The sequence below is a fragment of the Eleutherodactylus coqui genome, chromosome 2, assembly GCF_035609145.1.
Source record: "Eleutherodactylus coqui strain aEleCoq1 chromosome 2, aEleCoq1.hap1, whole genome shotgun sequence".
Taxonomy (NCBI): domain Eukaryota; kingdom Metazoa; phylum Chordata; class Amphibia; order Anura; family Eleutherodactylidae; genus Eleutherodactylus; species Eleutherodactylus coqui.
Window position 1 is genome coordinate 300,429,581 of NC_089838.1, and position 24,192 is coordinate 300,453,772.

The following is a 24,192-nucleotide window of genomic DNA, read 5'->3' on the forward strand; positions in this document are numbered from 1 at the left end:
AGTTGATAGATAGATAGATAGATAGATAGATAGATAGATAGATAGATAGATAGATAGATAGATAGATATGAGAGATAGCTAGATAGATAAATAGATAGACCCATATGAGATGGATACATACAGAATGGGATGGATAGATTCAATTTTGTACTTATATCTTTAGGAAACGCTATTTATGCCTATGGAAATGGTACAGATATTGTACACAAGCAGAGCGTCCCTCGGCCTCTGTTCACCACCATCTCTCCACGGACTGAGAAGAGGCACGTTCTCCCAGACAATCAGAGTGACAGTAACACACTGTACGAGGTGAATCCAGACATCTGTGATACAATCCAGGTTAGAGCTATAAACTGTGATTACAGTATTCGATCCACCACTCTGTTTTGGTGGTGACATTAGTCGCCCGGCCTGTGAGTCTGCCGGCTCTTTAATACATGATGGGAGCATCATGACCTGCTGGTGATATGTGCAATTTCTCATTGCAGGGCAAGAAGAATGACAGTTCACCCCACATTAGGATCTGTGTTTCCGAGGTATTATGTCTTCTTCTTTACTATCTTTTGATCTACAGTCTCTTTACTTGTTGTCGTCTATTTTACTATATTCCATGACATATGAACATTTTGTCCACTCTCTCCATTGCTCTATGCAAAGATCTAGGAGGTTGTCAGATTTCTTTGCTCTGTTCTATTGGCCCATATTCTATAAACCATGCAGTTACGCTTCAATGAAGTGAATGCAGCTGGGCTGTAATACCGCATACAACCTGCGGACGGGTGTGGTGCCATTTTTAAAAGATAGCAGCCATGTTTTTCTAATCGTAGGCAACTCTTAAGTGTTCTCAGCACTCATTCTACTGTATATTCCCTATAGAGGTAGTGATAGAGCGCAAAAGGCCCCTGTGCAAGAAACAGCACCTGGGCCTCGCCAAGCATGCACCTGTATAGGGGGTCAGAGTAATAAATATGTGTTCATCCAACAGCTATCTAAGGTGTACGGCTGCCGTAAAATGCCTAACTATAGTATTCTCGTCCCCTATATCTGTAGCCACCAGATTTCTATAAATACCTCCTGACTTCTTGGCCATGTCCTGACCATCCAACATTTTGCCAAACTATTCTATTTAATGCCATCTCAAAAACACTCTTGAAGTAATTAAATCAGGCCACTCCAATCTATTTTCCTTTACTCTTTGGTTGGGGGTCAGCCACAGCTTCTATTGATAAAGCTTCAGAGAAAATCGCCACAGTCAAGCTACATCCAGCGCTGGTTAGCCGATGGCCAATTGATGCCACTTGACCACAAATCAACAAACTTTTTGCAGATGATAGATAGATCATGGTGGATTCCATTAAAAACGCACCTACCAACTGGTAATATAATCAATAAAGGGCAAGTAAGTTGGCCACAATACAATATCTGGGATAAGCTGGCCATATACGTGTATGTTGCCCAATTCAGCTGATTTACGCATTACCAGATGACTATCTAATAGGTATTTGTATCCCGTGGGTTCGGGCCATTGAGATGAGGCAGAAGACACGACCCCCACCAATGGTATAAATGGTGGGTAGGGCACATTTTTAGATCTAGTGCAACAACTTGGCAGTTGGGTCGAAGATTCGGGTGTTCCATCATCCCATGTCTGACCTCCTCCCGAGGTGACGTGAATAAGCTGCTTCTTGCCAAATTGCCATGATGCAGAATGTGAACTTTAATTCGAGCAAGAGGAATTTGGCAATACAAGGTTCACAATACTTGCAATTTAGCAGTTCTTTGTATTTCCCATCTTTGTATTTCTTGTGACTCTTAAGCAGTAAAACACTCTTGAGTATCTGCAATCTTTCAGGCTTTGATGCACAACTGGAGCTTAGTTGCACTCTTAAAATGACCCTCCGGTCCTGGGACAAAACTCTGTCCTGAAACAGGAAGGAGGGAGTATAATATCTGCTGTTGATCTTCTCAGCTGATGTCTCTCCTATCTGCTGGTTTGGGATCCCAAGATAACTATCATAATTTTTTAGCTACCTAATGAACCCTGTGCCCTGTACTCTTCTTGGCCAGAACTAATCACGTGAGCAGCCTTGACCAATCAGAGAGAAAATACAATGCATTGTACACTGTACACTGTACAATGCAAGTACACTGCTAGGTAGTCTAAAGATTGCGTCGGCCATCTTGAAAACAGGACCAGAAAATGGCAAATCCAAGGGGCATCAGCACAGAAGACCAACAGTAGATAATATAACTGCCCCCTCTGGTCCCAGGATGAAATTTTGTCTCAAAACCGGAGGGTTGCTTTAACTCAGAAGCAGAACCGGCTTCTACTGATGCCCATAGGGCTATTTCTTATTGCTCCACATAGGGAGAGCTGGAGACCAGAACACAGAGACCTTCTGTCCTACTGGGCAACCAGTTCCACTTTCGTGAGACGTTCCCACACAACCTCTAATGTTTAAAAAACTATTTTCCATACTATCAGGAAGGAAGGAGAAGGAGAGAAAAATGACAATAAAATAATTGCGAACGATCCCCCCTTATATATGGAGGCCTTCTGGTTTTATCCAATGGCATATGTCAAGGGACATAAGGATCAGGCAGTTGGTTTTCAATATGCCCGATCCTTTTCTTTTTGGTGGGAGGTGTCTGGCAGCATGTATGCTCTTTTACATTAAAGGTGTTGTACCAAGATTGACTTGTATCACCTTTACTCCACTGATCCTGAGAATGGTGGTCCCATGTGCCCCTCGTCTCTTTGCTGCAGGCTCACTACACCCCCTGTAGTGAGGAGGGGACTGAATGGAGTAGTGGTCATGCATACATGGCGCCACTTCATTCATCTTTACAGCACTGCTGGAGATAATGAACGCTTGTATTCGGCTAGTTCTGTCCATTGAAATGAATGGAGTGGCATTGCTTATGCACAACCGCTGCTTAATTCACTCTCAACATCACTGCAATGGGTGCCGAGAGCCTGTAATGAAAAGAAGAGGGGAATCGGGTCTCCTGTTCTCAGCTTAATGGGTGAGACCCTAACTGATCAGACTTTTATTCCTATCCCGTGAACAGATGATTAGTAATAGTGTCCTCCACAGTGGCCTTAAAAGTAATAGCGTCCCCCACAGTTGCCCCAGTAGTTATAGTGACCCCCACAGCAGCCTCAGCAGTAATAGTGACCCCCCATAGTGGCCCCAGTAGTAATAGTGTTCCCCACTGTGGTCTCCATAGTAATAGTGACCCCACTGTGGTCTCCATAGTAATAGTGATCCCCTGAGTAGTAATAGTGACCTCCACAGTAGCCTTAGTAGTAATAGTGACCCCCACAGTAGTTTCAGTAGTAATAGTGACCCCCACAGTGGCCCCAGTAGTAATAGTGACCCCCACAGTACCCCCAGTAGTAATAGTGACCCCCACAGTAGCCCCAGTAGTAATGGTGATCTACCACAGTAGCCCTAGTAGTAATAATGATCCCCCACAGTAGCCCTAGTAGTAATAGTGACCCACCACAGTAGCCCCAGCAGTAATAGTGACCCCCACAGTGGCTCCAGTAGTAATAGTGGCTCCCACAGAGGCCCCATTAGCAATAGTGACCCCCCACAGCAGCCCCAGTAGTAATGCTATTACTACTTGGGCCGATATAGGGAACTCTATTACAATAGTATCCCCTTTATTCTCCTATATTAGCCCCAGTAGTAATAGCACCCCCCTGAGACCTGTATCCTCTCCCTCCCAACAAAGCATCACTGCTCCTCTGCTCAGTGCTGCTAGTGGCTCTGATCCCAGGTGCACACTGTGACGTCAGTGTGTGCGTCTGGATGCCTCCTCCCCTCTGCTCTCGCGGAACCAAGGAGGAAGCATCAGAATAGGAGGATCCTGGGTGCACACTGACGTCACAGTATGCTCCTGGGATCAGCGCCGCTGATTAAATACCGGCAGGGGACAGTATTCACTACTGTAGTGAGCAGCCGTCGGTGCGCGTGTCAACAGGGAGGGTTCTACGTGCCATTGGTTCTCCACCACTACCCTATAGTCATGCAGCAACCTACATGTAGTGCATTACCCATCAGGATCACTTGCACAGCAATCCATATAACTCATTTATGAAACTGCGACTCCTGGATCTTGAACGTGACACCATGTGCCGGTGTCCTTGTCATTTCTTGATTACACTGACACTTCCATGCCTGAACTTTAGTCACGTTACTTATAACCGGGGAGACAAACTAAATGTGATGAGTTGTTGTGTCATCTTACAGCTCTAGACGTTGAAGTGGTCAATTCTGGTCTGATTTGCAAAGTATAACTTCTGCACCTTCCATTTGCTCTGTTTTGCAGTCACAGCTCAATGCAGACCTTACACCAGACTTAAGGATAGATGAAAAGCGCTCCGGAATACCTCGGCACCGCGCCAGCATGTTGTCCACCCTCGTTGCACTGTGCCTCACCACCCTGTTCTGAAAGGCCCAAGGATAACAAGGACTTGTATATAATGACCCAACCAAACTTTCCGTAAAGAGGTGCAAGCCAGCAAACTTGTGACAACCAATTAAAGAAGTGTGGTGCTGGACTTCACTGTGTACAGTCACCGGCCGGACAACACAGCCGCCTCTAGATACATAAATTATTGATGGGTTAGACACAAATATGTGAGTTAAAGGGAACTTGTCATCAACTATAATAAGTTATGATGCTTATAGTTTAGGTGATGTGAAGCCTGGGGAGCCTCTTTTCATATTCTTTTCATGGTTTTTCATGCGCTGACTTTGCCGTTGGACATTGCAGAAACGGGGAACCTGGTGAGTATAAAAATTCCACATTACCTAAATTATAAGCACCAAAAAAATTAGTATATACTGCTTATAGTTGATGACAAATTCCAGTTAAATATACAGGAGGTGGACAAAATTATGGAAACACTGCACGAAATGCACGGGATTTTAATTATTAGCACTGATCTGCCCTTTTGACCCCTGCTTGGCTGAGAATTTTCCTGCCAAATTTGTGTTTACTTCACCTCTTGCCCTGCTCAGGGTGGTTTTGGGAGCCAGCTGGTAACAGCAGCTGAGTAGCTCAAGCCCCTGACCAATGGAATCTTGTTGCTCAGGCAGATTTTCATTTCTGTCCAGCAGCATCTATATCATATCACCTCCACTTAGAATCGGTCTCTACATGTCTTATTGAAATATGATTAAAATCCCATGTAGCTTAAGGCATGCATTTCATACCATGTTTCCATATTTTTGTCCACCCCTTGTATGTACAAAGAAAATACAAAACTTATAGGGTGAGATAACATTGGAGAGACGATCTGCAGGTTCCTATCGGATGATGCTCTGCAACTTCCTATTGGGATAAATCCATCCGAAAGACTCTTACTGAGCAGCTTTTCTGTCACCCGAAGAAATATTATCCTGGTATTGACTTGTGCTGACCAAAGCCAGACAAAAGCGAAGAAATAAAATATAATGGAGGAAACCTGCAAAGTAGAAAATAAAAACCGCCTCTCCGGTGAAGATGACAGGTGATGAGTTAGCAGCGGGAAGATCTGTAGCTCTAGCTCCCTGTATATAAGTATCTTTATACTCTTTCTGCAATTCTGCATTTTTCTTCATTTAACGAATTAAAATGTATTGACCCCAAAGTCTCATTCGTTTTATTATCGAACTAGTAAAAAAGCGGTTAGACATTGCCAAGGGAAGGAGGGGGAAGAGTTACGGAAAGAGACTGCAGAGAGGCGCATATCTTCGGTTGTAATTCACGACACTGAGCATTGCAGCCTATAGTAGAACCTTGATTGACCTGCGGTGATGTACGTACCGTAGAGATAGACCAGGCAGCCGTAAGACGCTGCGCCTTTAAGAGGAGGCATAAACTGGGGTGCGGCAACGGAGAAGAGTTTTAGGCGCTCGTAGAGTAGAAGTTGTGGTTGGCAAAGGAGAGTACCTCACCATCACCGCCTGGTGTAGGGTATGTGCCAAATCCTCTAGGTTTGCAAGCAGGAAACGAGTAAGGGATGGTGGAACAGACAGGAATAGACACTATGCTATTGACCCGAGTTTTTCCGGGGGTTTCGCCCATAGGCGTCCGTGAACCGGACGACATGTTATGGTTGGAAAACAAATTGTTCATGTTTGCCATTAAACAGTTAAAGTTGCTGCATCATGGTGTCCTGTTTTGAATACAAACTATGACCCACACACTATAGTGTTCCATACAGCATGGCCAACTTCCTAACAGGGCCACCGGCTTACCCCATCAGGCCAGATTCGGAACCTGAGCTCTACAAGTCTATAGTTCCCACCGGAGAGCAAGAGAACCCGGCAGCGCCTCACAGGTGACTCAACTGGACCATGTGCTTCAGCCCTATTATACAGCTGCTATGGGCCCTTAGACTGAGGGGCTTAGCCATAGTTGGTCCAATCTGCTTTGCTACTGTACAGGACTCCCCTGCTAATGCAGTTCTTTGGAGAGGGAATGGACACAAGAGTCATTGAAAGGAGGGGAAGACAAACATCAGGTACTTCTGTCCTGGATGGCAAAACTGGCATCATAATGGATGGCCCATTATAAGTTTTGCTATGGGGCCTTCTTTCCTCTATGTATGCCACTGTTGATCAGCATATTCAGGGCCTTAGCCAAACGGGATGCATTATTAAAAAGCGCATAATAGGTAGTGGCTATATTACCAGAGACTAGGATTTGCACGTGAAACTTTTCGTTATATACCATCTGCATGAACACATTAAGAAAAGTGTTATGTGTGTCTCCTGGGATCTGTGGTACTACAGATGATCTGCAGCTTTCCTGCTCTGGTGTGGGGGATTGTGCTGGCTGGGAGTCTGTGTATCTCCAGTCAGCCAATCACTCCAGGTCAGGACACATAAAGCTGTCTTCCCAGGTGGAAGTGTGTTTAGCTGTCTTCCCAGGTGTGGGTGTGGTCAGCTGCCTTCTCAGGTGTGGGTGTGGTCAGCTGCCTTCCCAGGTGTGGATGTGGTCAGCTGCCTTCCCAGGTGTGGGTGTGGTCAGCTGCCTTCCCAGGTGTGGGTGTAGCCAGCTGTCTTCCCAGGTGAGGGTGTGGTCAGCTGTCTTCCCAGGTGAGGGTGTGGTCAGCTGTCTCTGTTCTCATTCTCTCTCTCTGTGTGGTGTGAGCAGGTTCTATGTGTGGTGGCTGCAAGAAAGGTTTGTGCCTTGTGGTTTTGTTTGGTTATATTGCTGGACTCCTAGTTAGTGTAGGGACTAGCAGTATTGCGAGGAGCTGTGACATGGCCCACTAGCTTTCATATTTTGGCCAAAATGTCAACAGATACCTGGCATTTATAGCATTAACATCTGCCTTTAGTGTTTGTATAATGGCTGCTGTATGGTGTGATTATGGCTCTGTGTATCTTCTTATCCTGTCCAGTTGTCCCTGTCAGTGATGGCATGTGTATGTGTCCTAGTCTGGGTGCGTGAGTTTCTAGGAGCAGCAAGGGCCCAGATCCGAAAACCGCTAGGCCGCCCTTTATAGGGGCGATGTCCCTGCTCAGGTAGATCTGTGTCACTAACCCTAGTACAAGATAGGGAGAGATGCTAGTCTGTTGTGGTTTCACCTGGTGTTCCTTATCCTTCTGGGTCACATTCGTGTGGGCCCGGTGCTTATTTTCTCACGCAAACATAATAAAAAGTATATATTGTCAGTTATGGCTCAATGAACTATCTTTCAGAGTAGGTTTACCTGCAGTCCCATGTAAACCTCCCTAAAGCATAGGTGCAACTGACCGAAATATAAAGTTACACTATGCACATACTAACAGCTAACATAAGGTGCATCCCCAACTATATCTGAGGAAGGGGTGTTGCCCCAAAATGCGTGTTTTTATGCTGGTATAAAATAAAATGGAGAAGCTGAGCTTACTTCTTGGTTGCACCCGAACAACTAGGTCTTTTCCACAACCCACTATCTTAATGAGAGAGAAGAAGAATCACATCTTCTGCACGTTCCTCTTCCTATATTTCTCCAAATCACTCACTCATTCAGGTAGCTCCACCCCAATTTTTTCCCCTACCTAACTATTATGTTATGGCAGGTCACTAGGATATGCCATAATATTATGATCAACGGGGTTCCAACCTCTGGGATTCCCCGCCAATCACCAAAATGAAGAGACTTTAGTTAGTTATTCCTTGCAAGATGGCACTCCCAATCACCCTCTCTACAGCCAACTGAAACATATCTCCATTCAAATGAATAGGACTATGTTGTAGTCCATGGAAGGCCTATGGCGTAGAAGGAATGATTAAAGGCCCTTTTACACGGAATGATTATTGTTCTGTAAATCGTTGTGAATTTGAAGGATAATCATGCAGTGAAAACAAAGCCAGTGATTGAGCGTGGATTCTCATTCATCGCTGATTTTATGGAGGTCGGAAAATAATGGTTGGCTTGTCATTGCGTGTTAAAAACTCTTAGTTGTTCACATCCACTGGTACAACCGAACGATTGAACAATGTATCTGCCTGTGTAAACACGCTGCACGAGCAAATGAGTTAACTCTGTCAGTGTTCCCTCATGCGAACGATAAATGTCTCCGTGTAGAAGGAGGATCAAGGGGATCCAAACAGTGATGACATATCTCAACTATACGCCAATATAGTGGGAAAAGCCCTTTAACATTTTGATCGTGGCCCGCCTCAGCTACCTGCGAACTGTGCAGTTGCATATGGCGCAAGCCACCAGCTTGTTGGAGGACACCAGGCGGATGCAGGCTCGGGGCGATCTTCCTCCCAGGGTGATGATCTTCCTCCATGAAGCAGCATCTTGTTGAGCTACATGAGTCATTCTCCTCTCAGCTCAGTCTCCTCTTCTCTGATGTTTCAAGTTGCTGTTGCCAGCCCATCGACGCCCCTGCAACACAGTCGCTTATTTCTTGTACTGTATGTATGTATTGCGGTTGGTTCTGGTGCTATATTTATGTTATGAGCTTTGTTCTGGTGCTGTATTTATGTACTATGTTTGGTTGTTCTGATGTATCGATGATATGAGTTTGGTTCTGGTGCTGTATTCATGATATGAATTTGGTTCTGGTGCTGTATTTATGGTATGAGCTTTGTTCTGGTGCTGTATTTATGGTATGAGCTTTGTTCTGGCACTGTAATTATGTACAGAGGTATTTTACTGTGTCTATGTACTGAGGTTGCTTCATGTTCTATTTATGTACTGAGCTTGGTTCTAGTGCTGTATTTATGTACTATGTTTTGTTGTGCTGATGCATTCATGATATCAGTTGGGTTCTGCTGCTGTATTTATTATATGAGTTTGGTTCTGTTGCTGTATTCATGATATGAATTTGGTTCTGGTGCTGTATTTATGGTATGGGCTTTGTTCTGGTGCTGTATTTATTATATAAGTTTGGTTCTGGTGCTGTATTTATGGTATGGGCTTTGTTCTGGTGCTGTATTTATTATATGAGTTTGGTTCTGGTGCTGTATTTATTGTGTGAGCTTTGTTCTGGTGCTGTATTTATGATATGAGTTTGGTTCTGGTGCTGTATTTATGGTATGAGCTTTGTTCTGGCACTGTAATTATATACATTGGTATTTTACTGTGTCTATGTACTGAGGTTGCTTCATGTTATATTTATGTACTGAGCTTGGTTCTAGTGCTGTATTTATGTACTATGTTTGGTTGTGCTGATGCATTCATGATATCAGTTTGGCTCTGGTGCTGTATTTATGGTATGAGTTTGGTTCTGGTGCTGTATTTATGGTATGAGCTTTGTTCTGGCACTGTAATTATGTACAGAGGTATTTTACTGTGTCTATGTACTGAGGTTGCTTCATGTTATATTTATGTACTGAGCTTGGTTCTAGTGCTGTATTTATGTTCTAAGTTTGGTTGTGCTGATGCATTCATGATATCAGTTTGGCTCTGGTGCTGTATTTATGGTATGAGCTTGGTTCTGGTGCTGTATTTATGTTATGATCTTCGTTTTGGTACTGTATTTATTCACTAAACTGTGCTTTCTGCACAAGCAGATTTAAGGCAGACTGTCCATCAGTACAATAGATATTGTATTTTTCCTATGATGGGGAGGGGCACCAAAAAATCTAACCCCAGGCTGGCACTGAATGTGATATTGTAAAGTCTGCTGCGAACACAAATTGGGCCGGTGGATTATCAGGCTGCGGACCGGGTTGGGAAATAAGATTGGCCAAGAGACACAATAAACATGTGGAGGCGGGTTCTGCTTGAACCGCTTGACTTTACAGTGGATGGTTTCAGCAAACAGATAACAATTGATGGTTCAGCTCTACAGCGCCAGGCAAGTAGCGTTCCCTGATGGCGGAGGAGACGTGCGGCTTCCAAGTGCCGTGTCTCTACAGACCTCCTTCACGTTGAACTGAGTTCTCTGCTAACATTGTTTCTGCCGCAGTTTCCCCTCAGCGCTACTTGGTCAGCTGTATCTTCAAACGGACATAATGTGTGCACACAATATGCAGGGAATAGAACCCATTGCTTTTAATGGGCTCGTCCCCATTTTGCTTTTTGTGCACTCATTCCGCGTGTACGTAAAAACATGCAGCATGCTTTATTTTTATGCGTATTTGCGCATCAAGAAGTCTATGGGAGCTATGCAAACGCGCATCCAATACGCGGGCAAATAAGAGCATTAGCCTGATTAACCTTTTAATTCACGGCGCATACCGTCGTCTGAATAAGCCCTAAGATGTTACATTACCACAAGTAGTGCCAATTGACTAACTGAGCTCTGCTACCTCGGAGACACTCAGCTCTACTGCATCTACATTTTTGGAGAAAAGAAGCAATTAACTCAGAATTAACTTGCTCCGAATCCATCTCTTTCTATTTTAATCTTATCGTAATTAACCGTGGATTCTTATCAGGCTTTCAGTCATTAGTCATGATAATTGAGTTTCCAGTGCATTATTAGGTCAGATGCACAAGACATGGAAAAAAAATGGAAAATATTTGTGGCGATATATAATCTGTCTTCCAAGTACAGAGCTAACGTGGGCAGCCTGGGCGTGGAAGGGTTAACAGTTGGGCCCTGCCCGCACCAGTCCCTAGGCTGGTATCTGCAGTGCACTGGCACTAGGACAGCTGGGAGCCAATGAGTGCTGTGGGGGTATTTAACAGCCGAAGGGGGGTCTGCAAATGTTTCTGTGCCTGAAGGCGAATTCTATGTGTGTTTGTAGTTATTGTGAAAACACTCTGAAGTACATAAAAATGTAAATAGATACCAATAAAACACGGTAAAGTGTAATTTCATGCAGAAAACCACAGATAACCCTTTCTACTTATTACCATACAATGCTAATTAGAAGGACCATATAGAGAACATATAGTAGTGCCAGAATACACTCATTATCAAAACAATCCCTCCCCTAGAAGTTGTTGGATGGAAGGAAACTTTCTCTGTGTGATTTGTAATGTTGATGCAAGTGATTACAATAGGCAAGCTTTAGTATTCTGTTGTACTGCCTCTAGCTTGGATACAAGATGGGATACAGGTGGGTATGGAGGCTACATGGCCCTGTTGGGCCGCCTCTAGCTTGGATGGCTCTAGTATCCTGTTGGGCTGCCTCCAGTTGTGGAGGAATTAATGTGAGTCCCTTGTGTGTGCAGCCGAGCATTTTACTGCTACCTCTTGGAAGCCCACCAGACCATCACACCAGCAGGGGGCCGTGTGCAGCTCCATAGGAAAGGCAGGATTGAGGCGCTCACCTTGAGGTCTCCAGACACGAACATGGCCATCATCAGCGCTCAAACTTAACTGGATTTGTCACCAAAGACAACCCAGTTCTTCTTCATAGCAGTCCAGTTTCATCATTCATGACACCACTGCAAATGGAGGAGATGGTTGTCAAAGGCTGTACATGTAATGGGTGCTGTGAAATTAAATGTTCTTCAGTCAAGTGCCTAGAAATGGTTCTGACAGACACAGAGGTGTAACAATGTTGCCCCCTGTCTCTAGATGATGGACAACGAAACAGTTGGAGCTGCTGGTGCTTGTCGGACGATTAGAAGCTCCTCTCTATGGGTGGTCTGTCGGGTGGTCCTGAGCGTGGTCACCTTGTGTGCCCTCACACATCCACTGGTCCAACACCTCCTATCAGTGTGGTCAGATGCTCCTCTCTACTGGTGGTCTGTAGGGGGTCCTGAGCCCGGTCACCTTGTGTGCCCTCACACATCCACTGGTCCCAACACCTCCTAACAGTCTGGTCAGATGTTCCTCTCTACTGGTGGTCTGTAGGGGGCGTCCTGAGCCCGGTCACCTTGTGTGCCCTCACACATCCATTGGTACCATCACCTCCTAACAGTGTGATCAGATGCTCCTCCCTACTGGTGGTCTGTTGGGGGTCCTCAGCTGGTCACCTTGTGTGCCCTCACAAATCCACTGGTACCAACACCTCCTAACAGTGTGATCAGATGCTCCTCCCTACAGGTCACAGTCTTTATAACCTGTACACCCTTATCTAATACACAACAAATACACATAAGGTAGCCAAATGCTCTCTTACTTGACACCGTATTACACATGCATGCCCAGCTCGGTGGAGTGTGCAAGTGTCCTGAATGCAGAGAAGGGAGAACGCTGCTGCCGACACTTCTGGCAACGGCTTATCTCCCCAAGAACAAAAGGATTGGACTGCTGAAATCCAACTGCTCCATCCTTGTCTCCTCCAACATCTGCTATCAAATCAAGGAAGCTTTGGGAGAGGCAATTGTATCTAAGAAACAGAAGGGGCCAGATACGTAGACTTATCTACTCCCGTGCCTTTCGGCGCATCGGGTGTCAAAAGAATGCTATTCTTGATGGTCAAAGACAACAGTTTCAGCATTCATCAAATGAAAGGTTGACAGTGCACAAGTCGTCGATAAATGTATGTTGCTAGGGGCTTCCCATTTTTGGGGTCCATGATACGGTGATTCTTGCCAGTCTTTTTCAGGGAGTTGTAGAATTCGCCCAGCAAAACAGAGTCATCATTCAATTACTTGGGAGCGGAGAAGCCATGTAGCAGAGCGGCGATAAATTTCTTAAATCGTAACCCAATCATGATAAGTGACCTTGAGCAGCTGACGAAGGCAACATTGTTGGATCACAATAGTCTTCGGACCTTGTATATTTATTTGTATTGGAAGTGAGGCAGTAGCCCATATAGGGCGTAGACGTTGGACAGTTGCCCATACCTCCCCGATACGATGGTGGACATCATGTTCGGCATTCCTTTCATTGCTAACTGTAGTGCCTAAGTAGACAAACCGGTCATTGAAGGGGCCTGATAGCAAAGATCAAAATGCCCCCCCAACACAATGTTACGGTATGCCGCCCAAGACAGAAGGGTTTGGTGTTTATGTCCTCCTTCATTCCCTTTCCGCGACTCCTGGGCCAATTACCTCTTGCTTGTAACAATGCAACTTCTCTAGAAAGAGGAGACTTGCACAGCTTCTCGCCATTTAGTAAAAAAGAGCTTGAGACCAAACAAGGCTGGACCTTCTCCTTCCGACGCCCCATCACCAACACAGGTTCTTCCTTAAAGGGGTTGTCCCGCGCCGAAACGGGGTTTTTTTTTTTCAACCCCCCCCCCCCCCCCCCCCCGTTCGGCGCGAGACAACCCCGATGCAGGGACTTAAAAAAAAAACAGCACAGCGCTTACCTGAATCCCTGCGCTCCGGTGACTTCTATACTTACCGGTGAAGATGGCCGCCGGGATCTTCTTCCTCCGTGGACCGCAGCTCTTCTGTGCGGTCCATTGCCGATTCCAGCCTCCTGATTGGCTGGAATCGGCACGTGACGGGGCGGAGCTACACGGAGCCGGCATCCTGCACGAGAGGCTCCATTGAAGAAAGCAGAAGACCCGGACTGCGCAAGCGCGGCTAATTTGGCCATCGGGGGCCGAAAATTAGTCGGCACCATGGAGACGAGGACGCCAGCAACGGAGCAGGTAAGTATAAAACTTTTTATAACTTCTGTATGGCTCATAATTAATGCACAATGTACATTACAAAGTGCATTAATATGGCCATACAGAAGTGTATAGACCCACTTGCTGCCGCGGGACAACCCCTTTAATAGTATGTATACTATTGACTTGGAGGATACTTAGGTAGAGACACAAATAGGGAAGGTGGAACAATACTTCTGCAGCGCCACCTATTGGAAGGTGGCATTCCTGCAGGTCAATGTTAGACTCTTTAAACAAGCCTTGTAACAATGACTGGGAATTGAAAGCCAAAACTCATACACAGACGCAGAAGTGTTTGCCCTTCATTAGTGTGCAGTAGGTTTCTAGCTTGGCTAGCAAGAGGCCTGTGATGTGGGTCAGGAACGCTATCTTTTCTACTTAGGGAAAGCACCTAGAAGGCGAGTGAGTGAGGAGACTTAAAAGCCATTCATGATCCTTTGGATAATATGCAAATAAGGGAGATGGAACAATACCTCTGCAGCACCACCTATTGGAAGGCAGCATTCCTGCAAGTCAATGTTAAACTCTTTATACAAGCCTTGTAACAATGACTGGGAATCAAAATCCGTACACAGATAGCTGTTTCGGGGCATTTGCCCCTCATCAGTGTACAGTAGGTTTCTGGCTTGGCTAGCGAGAGACAAAAAGAACATGCAAAATTTGGTCTTTGGCTGTCAAAGCATGCTGGGAGTTGCAGTTTTGAAACAGCTGGAGAACCATAGATCGAAGACCACTGCTGTAGAATAGCAGGGGGCTAGCAGTGGGAGCACATTACACATTAAAGGTCTGCTAGATGTACGAAGTCTCCCAATGCCATGCATGCGGTGCTGTTTTGGCAGAGAAGGTGGGGACTTATCTATATACCTGCCAAGAAGGCATTTGCACTTCTTACACATCTACAGGAGAGAGAAAGCAAACGGCGAATAGAATTATGCACATAACTTTGTCCTGTCATTCAGAGTCTGCAGGAGAATCTCCAGACTTCTGTGCGCATTTGTTACTACTACCTTTGGAAGTACAGTGTTAGATAATGTACACACGCCAGTTTTATGGCGCACTCCATAATTTGTGACTCTTTGACTTTCTTAACCCGGCCCTTATCACTTTTCTTAAAGTGGGCAAGGCTGGAAAAAAGGGGGAAGGACCGTTTGAAGTTGGTATAAACTATACCGTAGCGGAAACTCCCTCCATGTCGAAGATGCTGTAGGTTATCATGTGGTGCTTCTGGTTGTTCTAAGGGTCCTTCAAGGGGAGTATTTGTGTCCGTTTTTACGTGCAAAATGCAGAGAATAGAACCCATTGATTTCAATGGGTTCATTCTCATTGCCTTCTTTTGCCCACACATTTTGCGTGCATGAAGCAAAACGCAGCATGCTCTACTTTTGTGCACATTTATGCACCAAAGATCCCAATGGAAGTCTATGGGGGGTAAGCAGATACGTGCGCAACTCCACAGGAAAAACAACACAGCTGGAACTCATTAGGCTAAATAGCCATTTAAATTGGCGCATATGCTTGTGTGTAGGAGCTCTTAGGGGGCATTCACAGAAGCGTAATGCGGGTTTTGGTGGCGTATATGTACTGCGTGAAAATGCAGCGTTATACGCAAGTGCGTGAGTTTTTACGCAGCACATTTATGCGCTCCATAGACTAAAGGCTTCTTCCCATGACCGTATTTGCGTGTGTTTTTGCATGTTTAAAACATTAGTGCACAAAACACACAGAATAGAACCCATTGATTCTGCTTTATTTTCCTGCATATTGCGCACCAAGGGCCACATAGAAGTCTATGGGAGGTGTGCAAATGTGCAGTCAATACACACACAAATGCGCAATACGCTAAGCAAAACCACGGGGACAAGAATACATCTGGACCTCATTAGGCTAAAATGCCTTTTAAATCAGGGAGGGGTTGTTTTGCGCACATGTGAACATTCCATGTGGTAAATAAGCTCGTCCGTATTCGCCCTTAGCCTGGCGCATCCTTTACTTGGACCGGATGAAAATAATTCAAAACTTGCTATGTGCAATAACTGTCAGGAGGACAATGCGAAGACATATACAGCTAGCGACATTTCGGAGGATACCATCCCCTTTTAGAAGCCAAAACCCGTGACCCCGGAGGGCAGCATAAAATCATGTGACAAGTTTTCTCATATAATACCGCCACTCCCCACTAAATGATGCCGGGTGGTTTTAGTTTGCCTCTGAGGTTTGCATTCATGGCGGCCCTGGATGATGTCCATTTTGCCACAAAAAAAGCGGTCTTTGCGTTGGTCGCAGGCAGAAAAGAGGGTTGTAAGCATGAGGAAGACCCCCAAGTATGGAGTGAGGTGGTAGCAGTGGTGGTGTTGGTGAACCTCACGCTCACCCATTTTACAGTATATTATGCAATATGGGTATTTTTGTGTACAGGGGTATTCCCAATATCGACTTTTATCACCTATAAGGGTGGGTGATAAAAGTCTGATCACAGGGAGGCCTGAGTCTAAGACTCCAACTGAATCTGAAAACAAGGGTCCTGTGCTACCCTCTCCTCTCTACTGCACCCCTGCAGTGCGGAGGGGCTGGAATGGAACAGCAGCTGAGCATGTGCAGTGCCGCTCCATTCATTTTCAACAGGAGCCAAGGACAAGCGCTCAGCGGCAGCCCCACAGAGATTAATTAGGTGGTACGGTGCATGCTCAGCCGAGGCTCCATTACTCCTGACGCTGCAGTAAAGAAAAGAAAAGGACATGGGACCTCCTTTTCGGGATTGATGGGGGTCTCAGGATTGAGAACCCCACTGATCAGACTTTTATCATCTATCTTGCAGATAGATGATGAATTGATCTTGGGAATACCTCTTTAAAGGGTTTTTCCAAGCAAAAGCTATTTATCTTCAAAATAGGTCATCGATAGTTAATTGCCAGGGACCTGCAGCTCAAGATCCCCAGCGACCAGCTGATCGTCTGGGCTGGAAGTATTCATCAGGGATAGGAGTGGAAGTGCATTCCTAGCTTCACTCTTAGGCTAGGGTCCCACGAGACGTATTCCCGGCAGAAATCTCGCGATTTTGCTGATTTCTGCTGGGAAAGTGCTGCTACAAAACCCGCAGCACTTAGCCATGGGTTTTGGAGTGGCTTGGCCGCATGCTTTTCCATTGGCGCTCCCATTGAGGAGAGCGTGGCCGCACTGGAAAAAAAAAACAATAGACATGCTGTGGCCGGGGAATCCGCGCCGGCTTTTTGACAAATCTCGTCCACGTGGCTGGCCAATCCCAGGATTAGCGGCTGCAGGCGGATTTGCCGCAGAGAAATTCCGGGTGGAATTTCCACGGCAAATCCGCCCTGTGTGAACCCAACCTTACGCTTCAAGCACTTCTACCTCCGACACACGGGTCGGACATGGAAGTGTAATAGGAGGCAGCACTCCCATTGAGTGAAGCCTGCTTTGGCACTTCCACTCCCTTCCCCGATGACGACGTCTGGTCCTGCGGCACTGGCAGCAGGCCAGACAACCAGCTGATTGCTGGGGATCACATGTGGCTATTCTAAGGATAGGTCATCAATAGATTTTGCCTAGAAAAATCCTTTAAGTGTGGACCTACGGAGAGTGACTGTTATGGAGTGGCCAGACCTCTACATACAGCTAGTTATGTAAAAGTTTAATAGATGGGGACTTTCTAAACTTTTAGTCTAGAAGGGAAAGAATGTGAAGTGGGGGTAACATCAACAAAATATTGGCACAGCTTCCTCTTCCCATATAAAAAACATTGCAGGGTTTACTTACGTTTTTGCTTATTCAATTCCATCAGTGGTTCTAATGAAATTGTTTAATAAACTTGTAATTTATTACATCTACTATGACCAAGAAAGTCCACACTGACCTCACACGTGGATCATGCACCCTACTGTGAGTGATGAGGTAATTTGGAGAAGACCATTCCTTGTCCCTAGGGTGACCATGCCCTATTTGTTGTGTACAATTCGCGACGTTCTGTACCGAGCAGAGGAAGATAATTTCCGTTACGAGAACACCAGGCTAAAGAAGAGCAGACCGTCTCCACATAGGCCATGTGTTTTATCTTGGAGGAACCTTGGCAGAAACCCAGAGCCACTTATCCCTCAAGCTTATTTTTACACCCTTGGGGGCTAGCCAATCTTCGTCCCCTTTAGCCACCCTTATGGAATCTCTCCTGGACCTGGTCCACTTACATCTGGGAGAGATGCCAGGAGATGGTCTCCACAGATAATAGATCACGTTATGCACAGTGTATTCCTAAGCAGATGTTTCATTTAAAATGCAGCATTATTCAATTAATTTTCGACGATACAGTCACTTACTGCTCTCAGTGGTAGCTAACCAAGCCCTTGACGATAATTACAAAAACAGACAAGTAATGAAGAGTTACAGATTGCTCAGGTGTGAGCCGAGCCAACTTAATGCCATACATATTCAGCCGGCAGAAGGCCCACAGGGAGCAAGTATAACTAGCTGAATGCTTTATGCAACTAGTACAGATGATCAAAAACTGCCTAGCAAGGAAGATTAAGGATAATATTTTTCTACTGTGCATACCCACCGTGGGTAATTTGAAAATACCATGATACTCTTAGGGGATCAAGCTTAGTGATTGTTAAAGGCACCTAATTCCTAGTGCAGTGACCCAGTACTTCATCCTGGTCCCCTATATAAATGTCATACACGTTTGTCTTATGTGGATGCACTGTGCAAACCTGTCTTATTTCCAGTATGTGTGTTGCACAGCTGCAGCGATAGAAGGGTTAAGTGTTTAATAAAATCATGTCATGTGGTATAAGAAAGTTTTAAAAAATGAGTGATGGAGAGCCGTAAAAGGAGTTGGGAGCTGGTCCATGTATTCAGGAGTTTGATGTACGGGAGGTCCGGGGACATGGGGGCACCTTTGGCCCTCATGTATGGAGGAGAAGGAGAGGTTACTCATGCTGCTATGAATGAATGCTGGATGGAGTGAGCCCCAAAGAGGAAAAGGAGAGCGTCAGTAAGTCTGTTGTGTTGTGCAAGGCCCAGTGCAGAGATACTATTTGCTTATCTGCTTTTCCTACGCGTCCGTCTGAAGTCTGGATCACTGTGTAGAGGTACACCCTTTAATTCTGTCACACCCATGCATCTCCAGGGCTGGGTGGAAGTCAATAATCTACTAGTTAATAATCTCAGAAGTTTACTTAATTGCCTGCAGTCTTTTATTGAACTGCCTTGTATTGTTACACTCAGTTATCTATTCCGGGCTCTGACCATTCCCAGAGACCCATGGTACTGAAGAACTGTCTGTGGCTGCATTCTTTTACTCGCCGAGGGTCATGCCGGCATATGCAGGAACGGTGGTGTCACGAGTGACAAGTGTATCCCCATCATACAGGTTGCTGGGCATCCCTATCCAAGGGTTGTCCGGGGTAGGCCACGGCGCTACCCTGGCCTTGGTTGCGTGTGTCCCTTTGGGATGGAGCATGGTTAGCGCCACCGTGACAAGCCAGCACTATACCCTCCCAGCTCCCCATGTATGTCAGGTGCCCTATGGGATGCCGTGGGCCACTGCACTAGCTTCCCAAGGAGAGGAGCCCCAAAGCCAACCTATAACTAGACAGTATTATTAAACAGTGTATCAATTAGCGTATTTGTAAATTAAACTCCAGTATTATGTGCTTGCTGTTGTAAGAGGGTGATACTGATTTACATGTACATCCACAGGGTTTGTATGGGTTAGAAGCCAATCCTGCTCCATACACAGCGGGTGTCAGCTGCCCCTGACAGCTGACAACTGCTCACATCAGCTTTGATCAGCCCATATCGGCGTTCACGGTTCCCGAATGACCCCTTCGTGTTGAGATCCTGAGGTGCCATTCAGTTGTCATGGCGGTCCAAGGTCTTCTGAAGACCGAAGGGATGCCATGAATGAATGCCTATCAAGGCATGCCTGTGGCACATCTTGATAGACTGCCAGTCAGAATACAGTATAATGCAATACTATAGTATTGCATTATACTGTATAAGCAATCAAATGATCACTGCAATCAAATTCCCTTAGGGCTCATTCACAAGAACATAATTTCACTGTGTATTACCTTTGCGATGAACGCGCACGTAATACATGGCGAATGGAGTCAATAAAAGTGACCCGGCGTTCTGCAAGTACCTGCATTGCGGATGGCTGCAGAGGCTAGCAGGCGGTCATGCGCAGTACATGCTTTTTTCCCCTTTGTTTGGATTTCCCACGCCATCGCTTAGTGATGACGCGGGTACCCGCAGCCCATAGGCAATGTTAATTGCCTAATGGCTACGGGTCGGGCGCCTCCATTGACTTCAATTGAGGCCGTCCAAGTGGATTCCACGGCAAAATAGGGCATGCTGCGATTTTTCTTCTGCTCGCGGAATATACAATTCATGTCCGCGAGTGTGAAGTAAAAATGGAAAGTACATGCCATTCAATGCCCGCGTTTTACCGCAGATCGTCCACATGGATGGCGAGTGCAGAATCCGCAATTCAAAAATCAGTCATGAGGGAAAAAAAGTTTTATTATTGTAAAAAATAACGGACATTCAAAGTTTAAAACAAACATTTTCTCATATTTAAAATGAAAAAAAATCAAAACATAAAAACCCAAAAGCATATGTTGTATGGTAGCATTCGTAAGTCTGAACGCATTAGTTATCCTGCACACTGAACATCGTCAGAAAAAATAAAAACAAAATGCCAGAAATACGCTTTTTTGGTCACTCTGTCTCTACAAAAAAGAATAATAAAAAGCCATCAAAAAAATCTTACGCACTCCAAATGGAAACCAGAGTTCATCGTGTAACAAAACGAGACCTCAGACGGCACCATCCACGAAAAGATTAAAAAAAGTTATGGTGGTCAGAAGAGAAAACCTGTATTATTGTATCTTGACGCCACCGGAAGCTAGTGGTTTGACAGGAGGAACGCCCCTCTCACACCCCTGGCTCCCGATTTGCTCAAGCCTGTAAGGTCCTTTCTTTTCAGTCTCACAGCTGGCCTTCATCCTCCTGTCAGCCCCACAGGTCCCCCACTCCCTGTGTGTCCGCAGCCGCTGCGCAGTGCAGGGAGGGCGACGGGGAAGCGGCTCTGGCCCCCCCCCCCCACCGCTCCCTCACTGTCCGCCGCTGTCCTCCAGCCTCCGCGTCCCCCTGCCTCCCTCCCTCCCTCAGTGACAGTCAGGGCCGCAGGTCTCGCACTCCCTCTGTGTCGGCGGCCGCTGCAGAGTGAAGGGAGGCTGAAGCAGAAGCGGCTCTGCCATCCCTGCCATTCCTTCACTGTCCGCTGCTGGCCTCCAGCCTCTGCGTCCCCTTCTCCCTCCTTTTCTCACTGTGAGGCATCGCAGTACGCATCTGTCGTTGGTCCCCCAAAATCCAGCGCCGCTGCTGAGTGCAGGGAGCCCGACACGGAAGCGGCTCTGCCGCCGCTCACTCTGTCTCCCCCACCGCTGCACAATGGAGGCAGGCAGCCGAGAAAGCCACTGTGCCACGGCTCCCTCACTGTCCGGGTACGCAGCCCACTCCAATTCCGGCTAAGGTGCTGTTAGTGAGTGCCAGGACCTGACAGGGGGGAGTGGCCGGCCTGTCAAGAAGACTGTATCTTGTCACTACCCACACTTCCGGTGGCGTCAAGATACACTAATACCGATAAAACCTATATAAATTTGGCACTGTCGTGATTGTACTGAGCCACAGAATAAGATTATCATGTCATTTTTGTTGCAGTGTGTCGGTCGTAAAAACAACACCCCCTCAAAAATAGCGAAATTGCATTTTTTTCTATTTCCACTTTTTAAAGGTTTTTCAGTGCATTAAATACTACCACTGAAAAATGCAATTGTTGCTGCAAAATTCTCGCCCAAAAATAAAAGTTTTTGGAAATTAAGAGGAGAAACCAAAAATCTAAAAAAAAATGTCCGTGTCCCTAATGGATAGGTTTTGTACCCTCAGATGCTAGGGATTCACAGCAGAGGTTTTGTGAAAGGTGGGGTTAATATACAGAGGAGCAAAATTTGTGTTGGTAGTTGTTGCCAGTGGACATCGCCTTGGAGCAGACTGGTGGCTACTGAGTGCTGCCAGTAGGCTATGATGACCAAAAGTCTGAAGGAGCGGTGCCACCAGAGCATACCTTAATAGCTGCACTTCAGGGCAGTATACAGGGAGGAAGTTAGATCGCCTCTGAAGGTTGAGTTACAAGTCATTATTATACTGAACGCTACTGCTCGCATCCCCGATTCCTGCGAACCACGCCTGAGCTTGAAGACTTAATAAATACATTTTCGGCAAAGAAACTGGCTGACTGTGAGATATTTTGTTGCAGAGCGCCTACGCTGGGTCATGTCACTGGGCCCATTTTGCAAGCCAGAGAGGTTGCCCAGTGTGATTGTCAGAAGATGTCAAGAAAGAGGTGGGCAGCGATTACTATGCGGTCAACCGATCTGCGCCGAATCCTGAACCCTGGTTCTCTCTTCTTGATACCCAGGGGTCCCACACTGTTACGTAGTGAGCATGGGTCTATTGTGTCACTGATTGATTTGACTGAAGGCTACTCCCAAGGGAAGCTTCAAGTGGTCCCTGGTCTGCACCCTTTAATCTGCTTATTAGAGGGATCAGGTTATTGCTGCAGGGAACCTCTTGGGTGTTACCTTAGGAGTATTGTCAGCAGGTTAAAAAAGGTAGCAGAGTGTGAGGGATCAGGCTTGGTTGGAGTGAGAGAACAAGATAAGATCAGGACAGGTAGAGTTCATGCAATATGGTAAACAGATAGGAAACCAAGGGTAGGCAGTGTTCAGGTAGGACAAAGCCAATATACAGGTCAAGGTCAGGATAGGCAGAGTTCAAGAAAGCTGGATATTCATGCATAGAGCAAGGCCTTATGGGTCTGGCCATTGGCAGGAGGAACAATTCGTCTCTGGCCACATAGCTGATGAGAAGGTTGAGGATGCTGTCTATGGCAACCAGCAGAGAAGAGGTCTAGGAGGAGGCACCTCTGGTCTTGGCTCACTGCCATCACATGGACTATTATGCGAGCTCTTTTAGAGTGTATTGCTTGGATACTGCACATTATTTGGACACTATGGTATGTCAGATTACACCATGAATAACAATTATCACAGTGAGAACTGGTTTTATTCTTACTTCTCTGGTAGATCCTTGCAGTTTTTACATCCATTTCTATGCTGCACAATTCTCCATCCAGGATAAACCGCATAAGAGTTTTTGCACTGGTCACGCCATCTTGATTCTCTGCTTTCAACCCTGCTTTTGCCAGCACCTTTGAGTATGCCCTGTCGGGTGTGCTCCAGTAATAATGAAGAGCTGGAGAATGTGCTCAAGAGATGCTCCAGGCATCGATGAACAGCCAGAGCATGTGTTCTGCATTCTGAGCATGCTCAAAATGTAACAATGTGTATGCCTTAAACTTTATGGTCACTGAGACAGGAAGTGACATAATTTAACAGACAGATGCAGACAAGAGGACATCATCACCACAAAATGTGGCTCTGTCACTGAGACAGGAAGTGACATCATTTAACAGACAGATGCAGACAAGAGGACAACATCCCCACCACAAAATGTGGCTCTGTCACTGAGACAGGAAGTGACATCATTTAACAGACAGATGCAGACAAGAGGACATCATCACCACAAAATGTGGCTCTGTCACTGAGACAGGAAGTGACATCATTTAACAGACAGATGCAGACAAGAGGACATCATCACCACCACAAAATGTGGCTCTGTCACTGAAACAGGAAGTTACATCATTTAACAGACAGATGCAGACAGGAGGACATCATCACCACAAAATGTGGCTCTGAAATTACAATTTCCAATGGGATCTCTTTGTTTAGCAGTATTAAGATCTTGGCTGTAGTTAGTAATTGACAATTTGATTTTGATTGTGTGAGTTCAGCTAAATATTGTGATTTTGTTCCTCTAATTACGGCGGCTCAATCTCTCCGGGTGCGATAATTAATTGAATCATCGGCTAATATTTAAGTAATATAACATCATTCCTGCAGCATCTGTTCCTTCATAATCTGTGCAATAACATTGTATGATCTAATTTTCTTTTCTCTTCATCTAATTGGGAAGCAGTTGTGATAAAAATTACCAGAAAGAAAGAAATACTTTCTATAAAACTCTGCAAAAAACAAAAACGCTTCGACAAAGAACGTAGATTTTAGCAAATTATAAGGTTTGACA

The 24,192-nt window shown here is 45.7% G+C and overlaps 1 protein-coding gene across 2 annotated transcripts in view; it reads left to right on the forward strand.

The window, feature by feature from the left end:
- The window catches only part of GFRA2 (GDNF family receptor alpha 2), a 64,883-nt gene extending 59,239 nt beyond the window's left edge, over positions 1–5,644 (forward strand). For both annotated transcript variants that reach the window (XM_066593487.1, XM_066593488.1), the window contains exons 7-9: positions 164–339; positions 489–536; positions 4,339–5,644. In XM_066593487.1, the coding sequence (XP_066449584.1) occupies positions 164–339; positions 489–536; positions 4,339–4,461 (347 nt within the window). In that variant the 3' untranslated portion in view covers positions 4,462–5,644. The remainder of the gene's footprint in view (positions 1–163; positions 340–488; positions 537–4,338) is intronic.
- Positions 5,645–24,192: the final 18,548 nt, after the last annotated feature.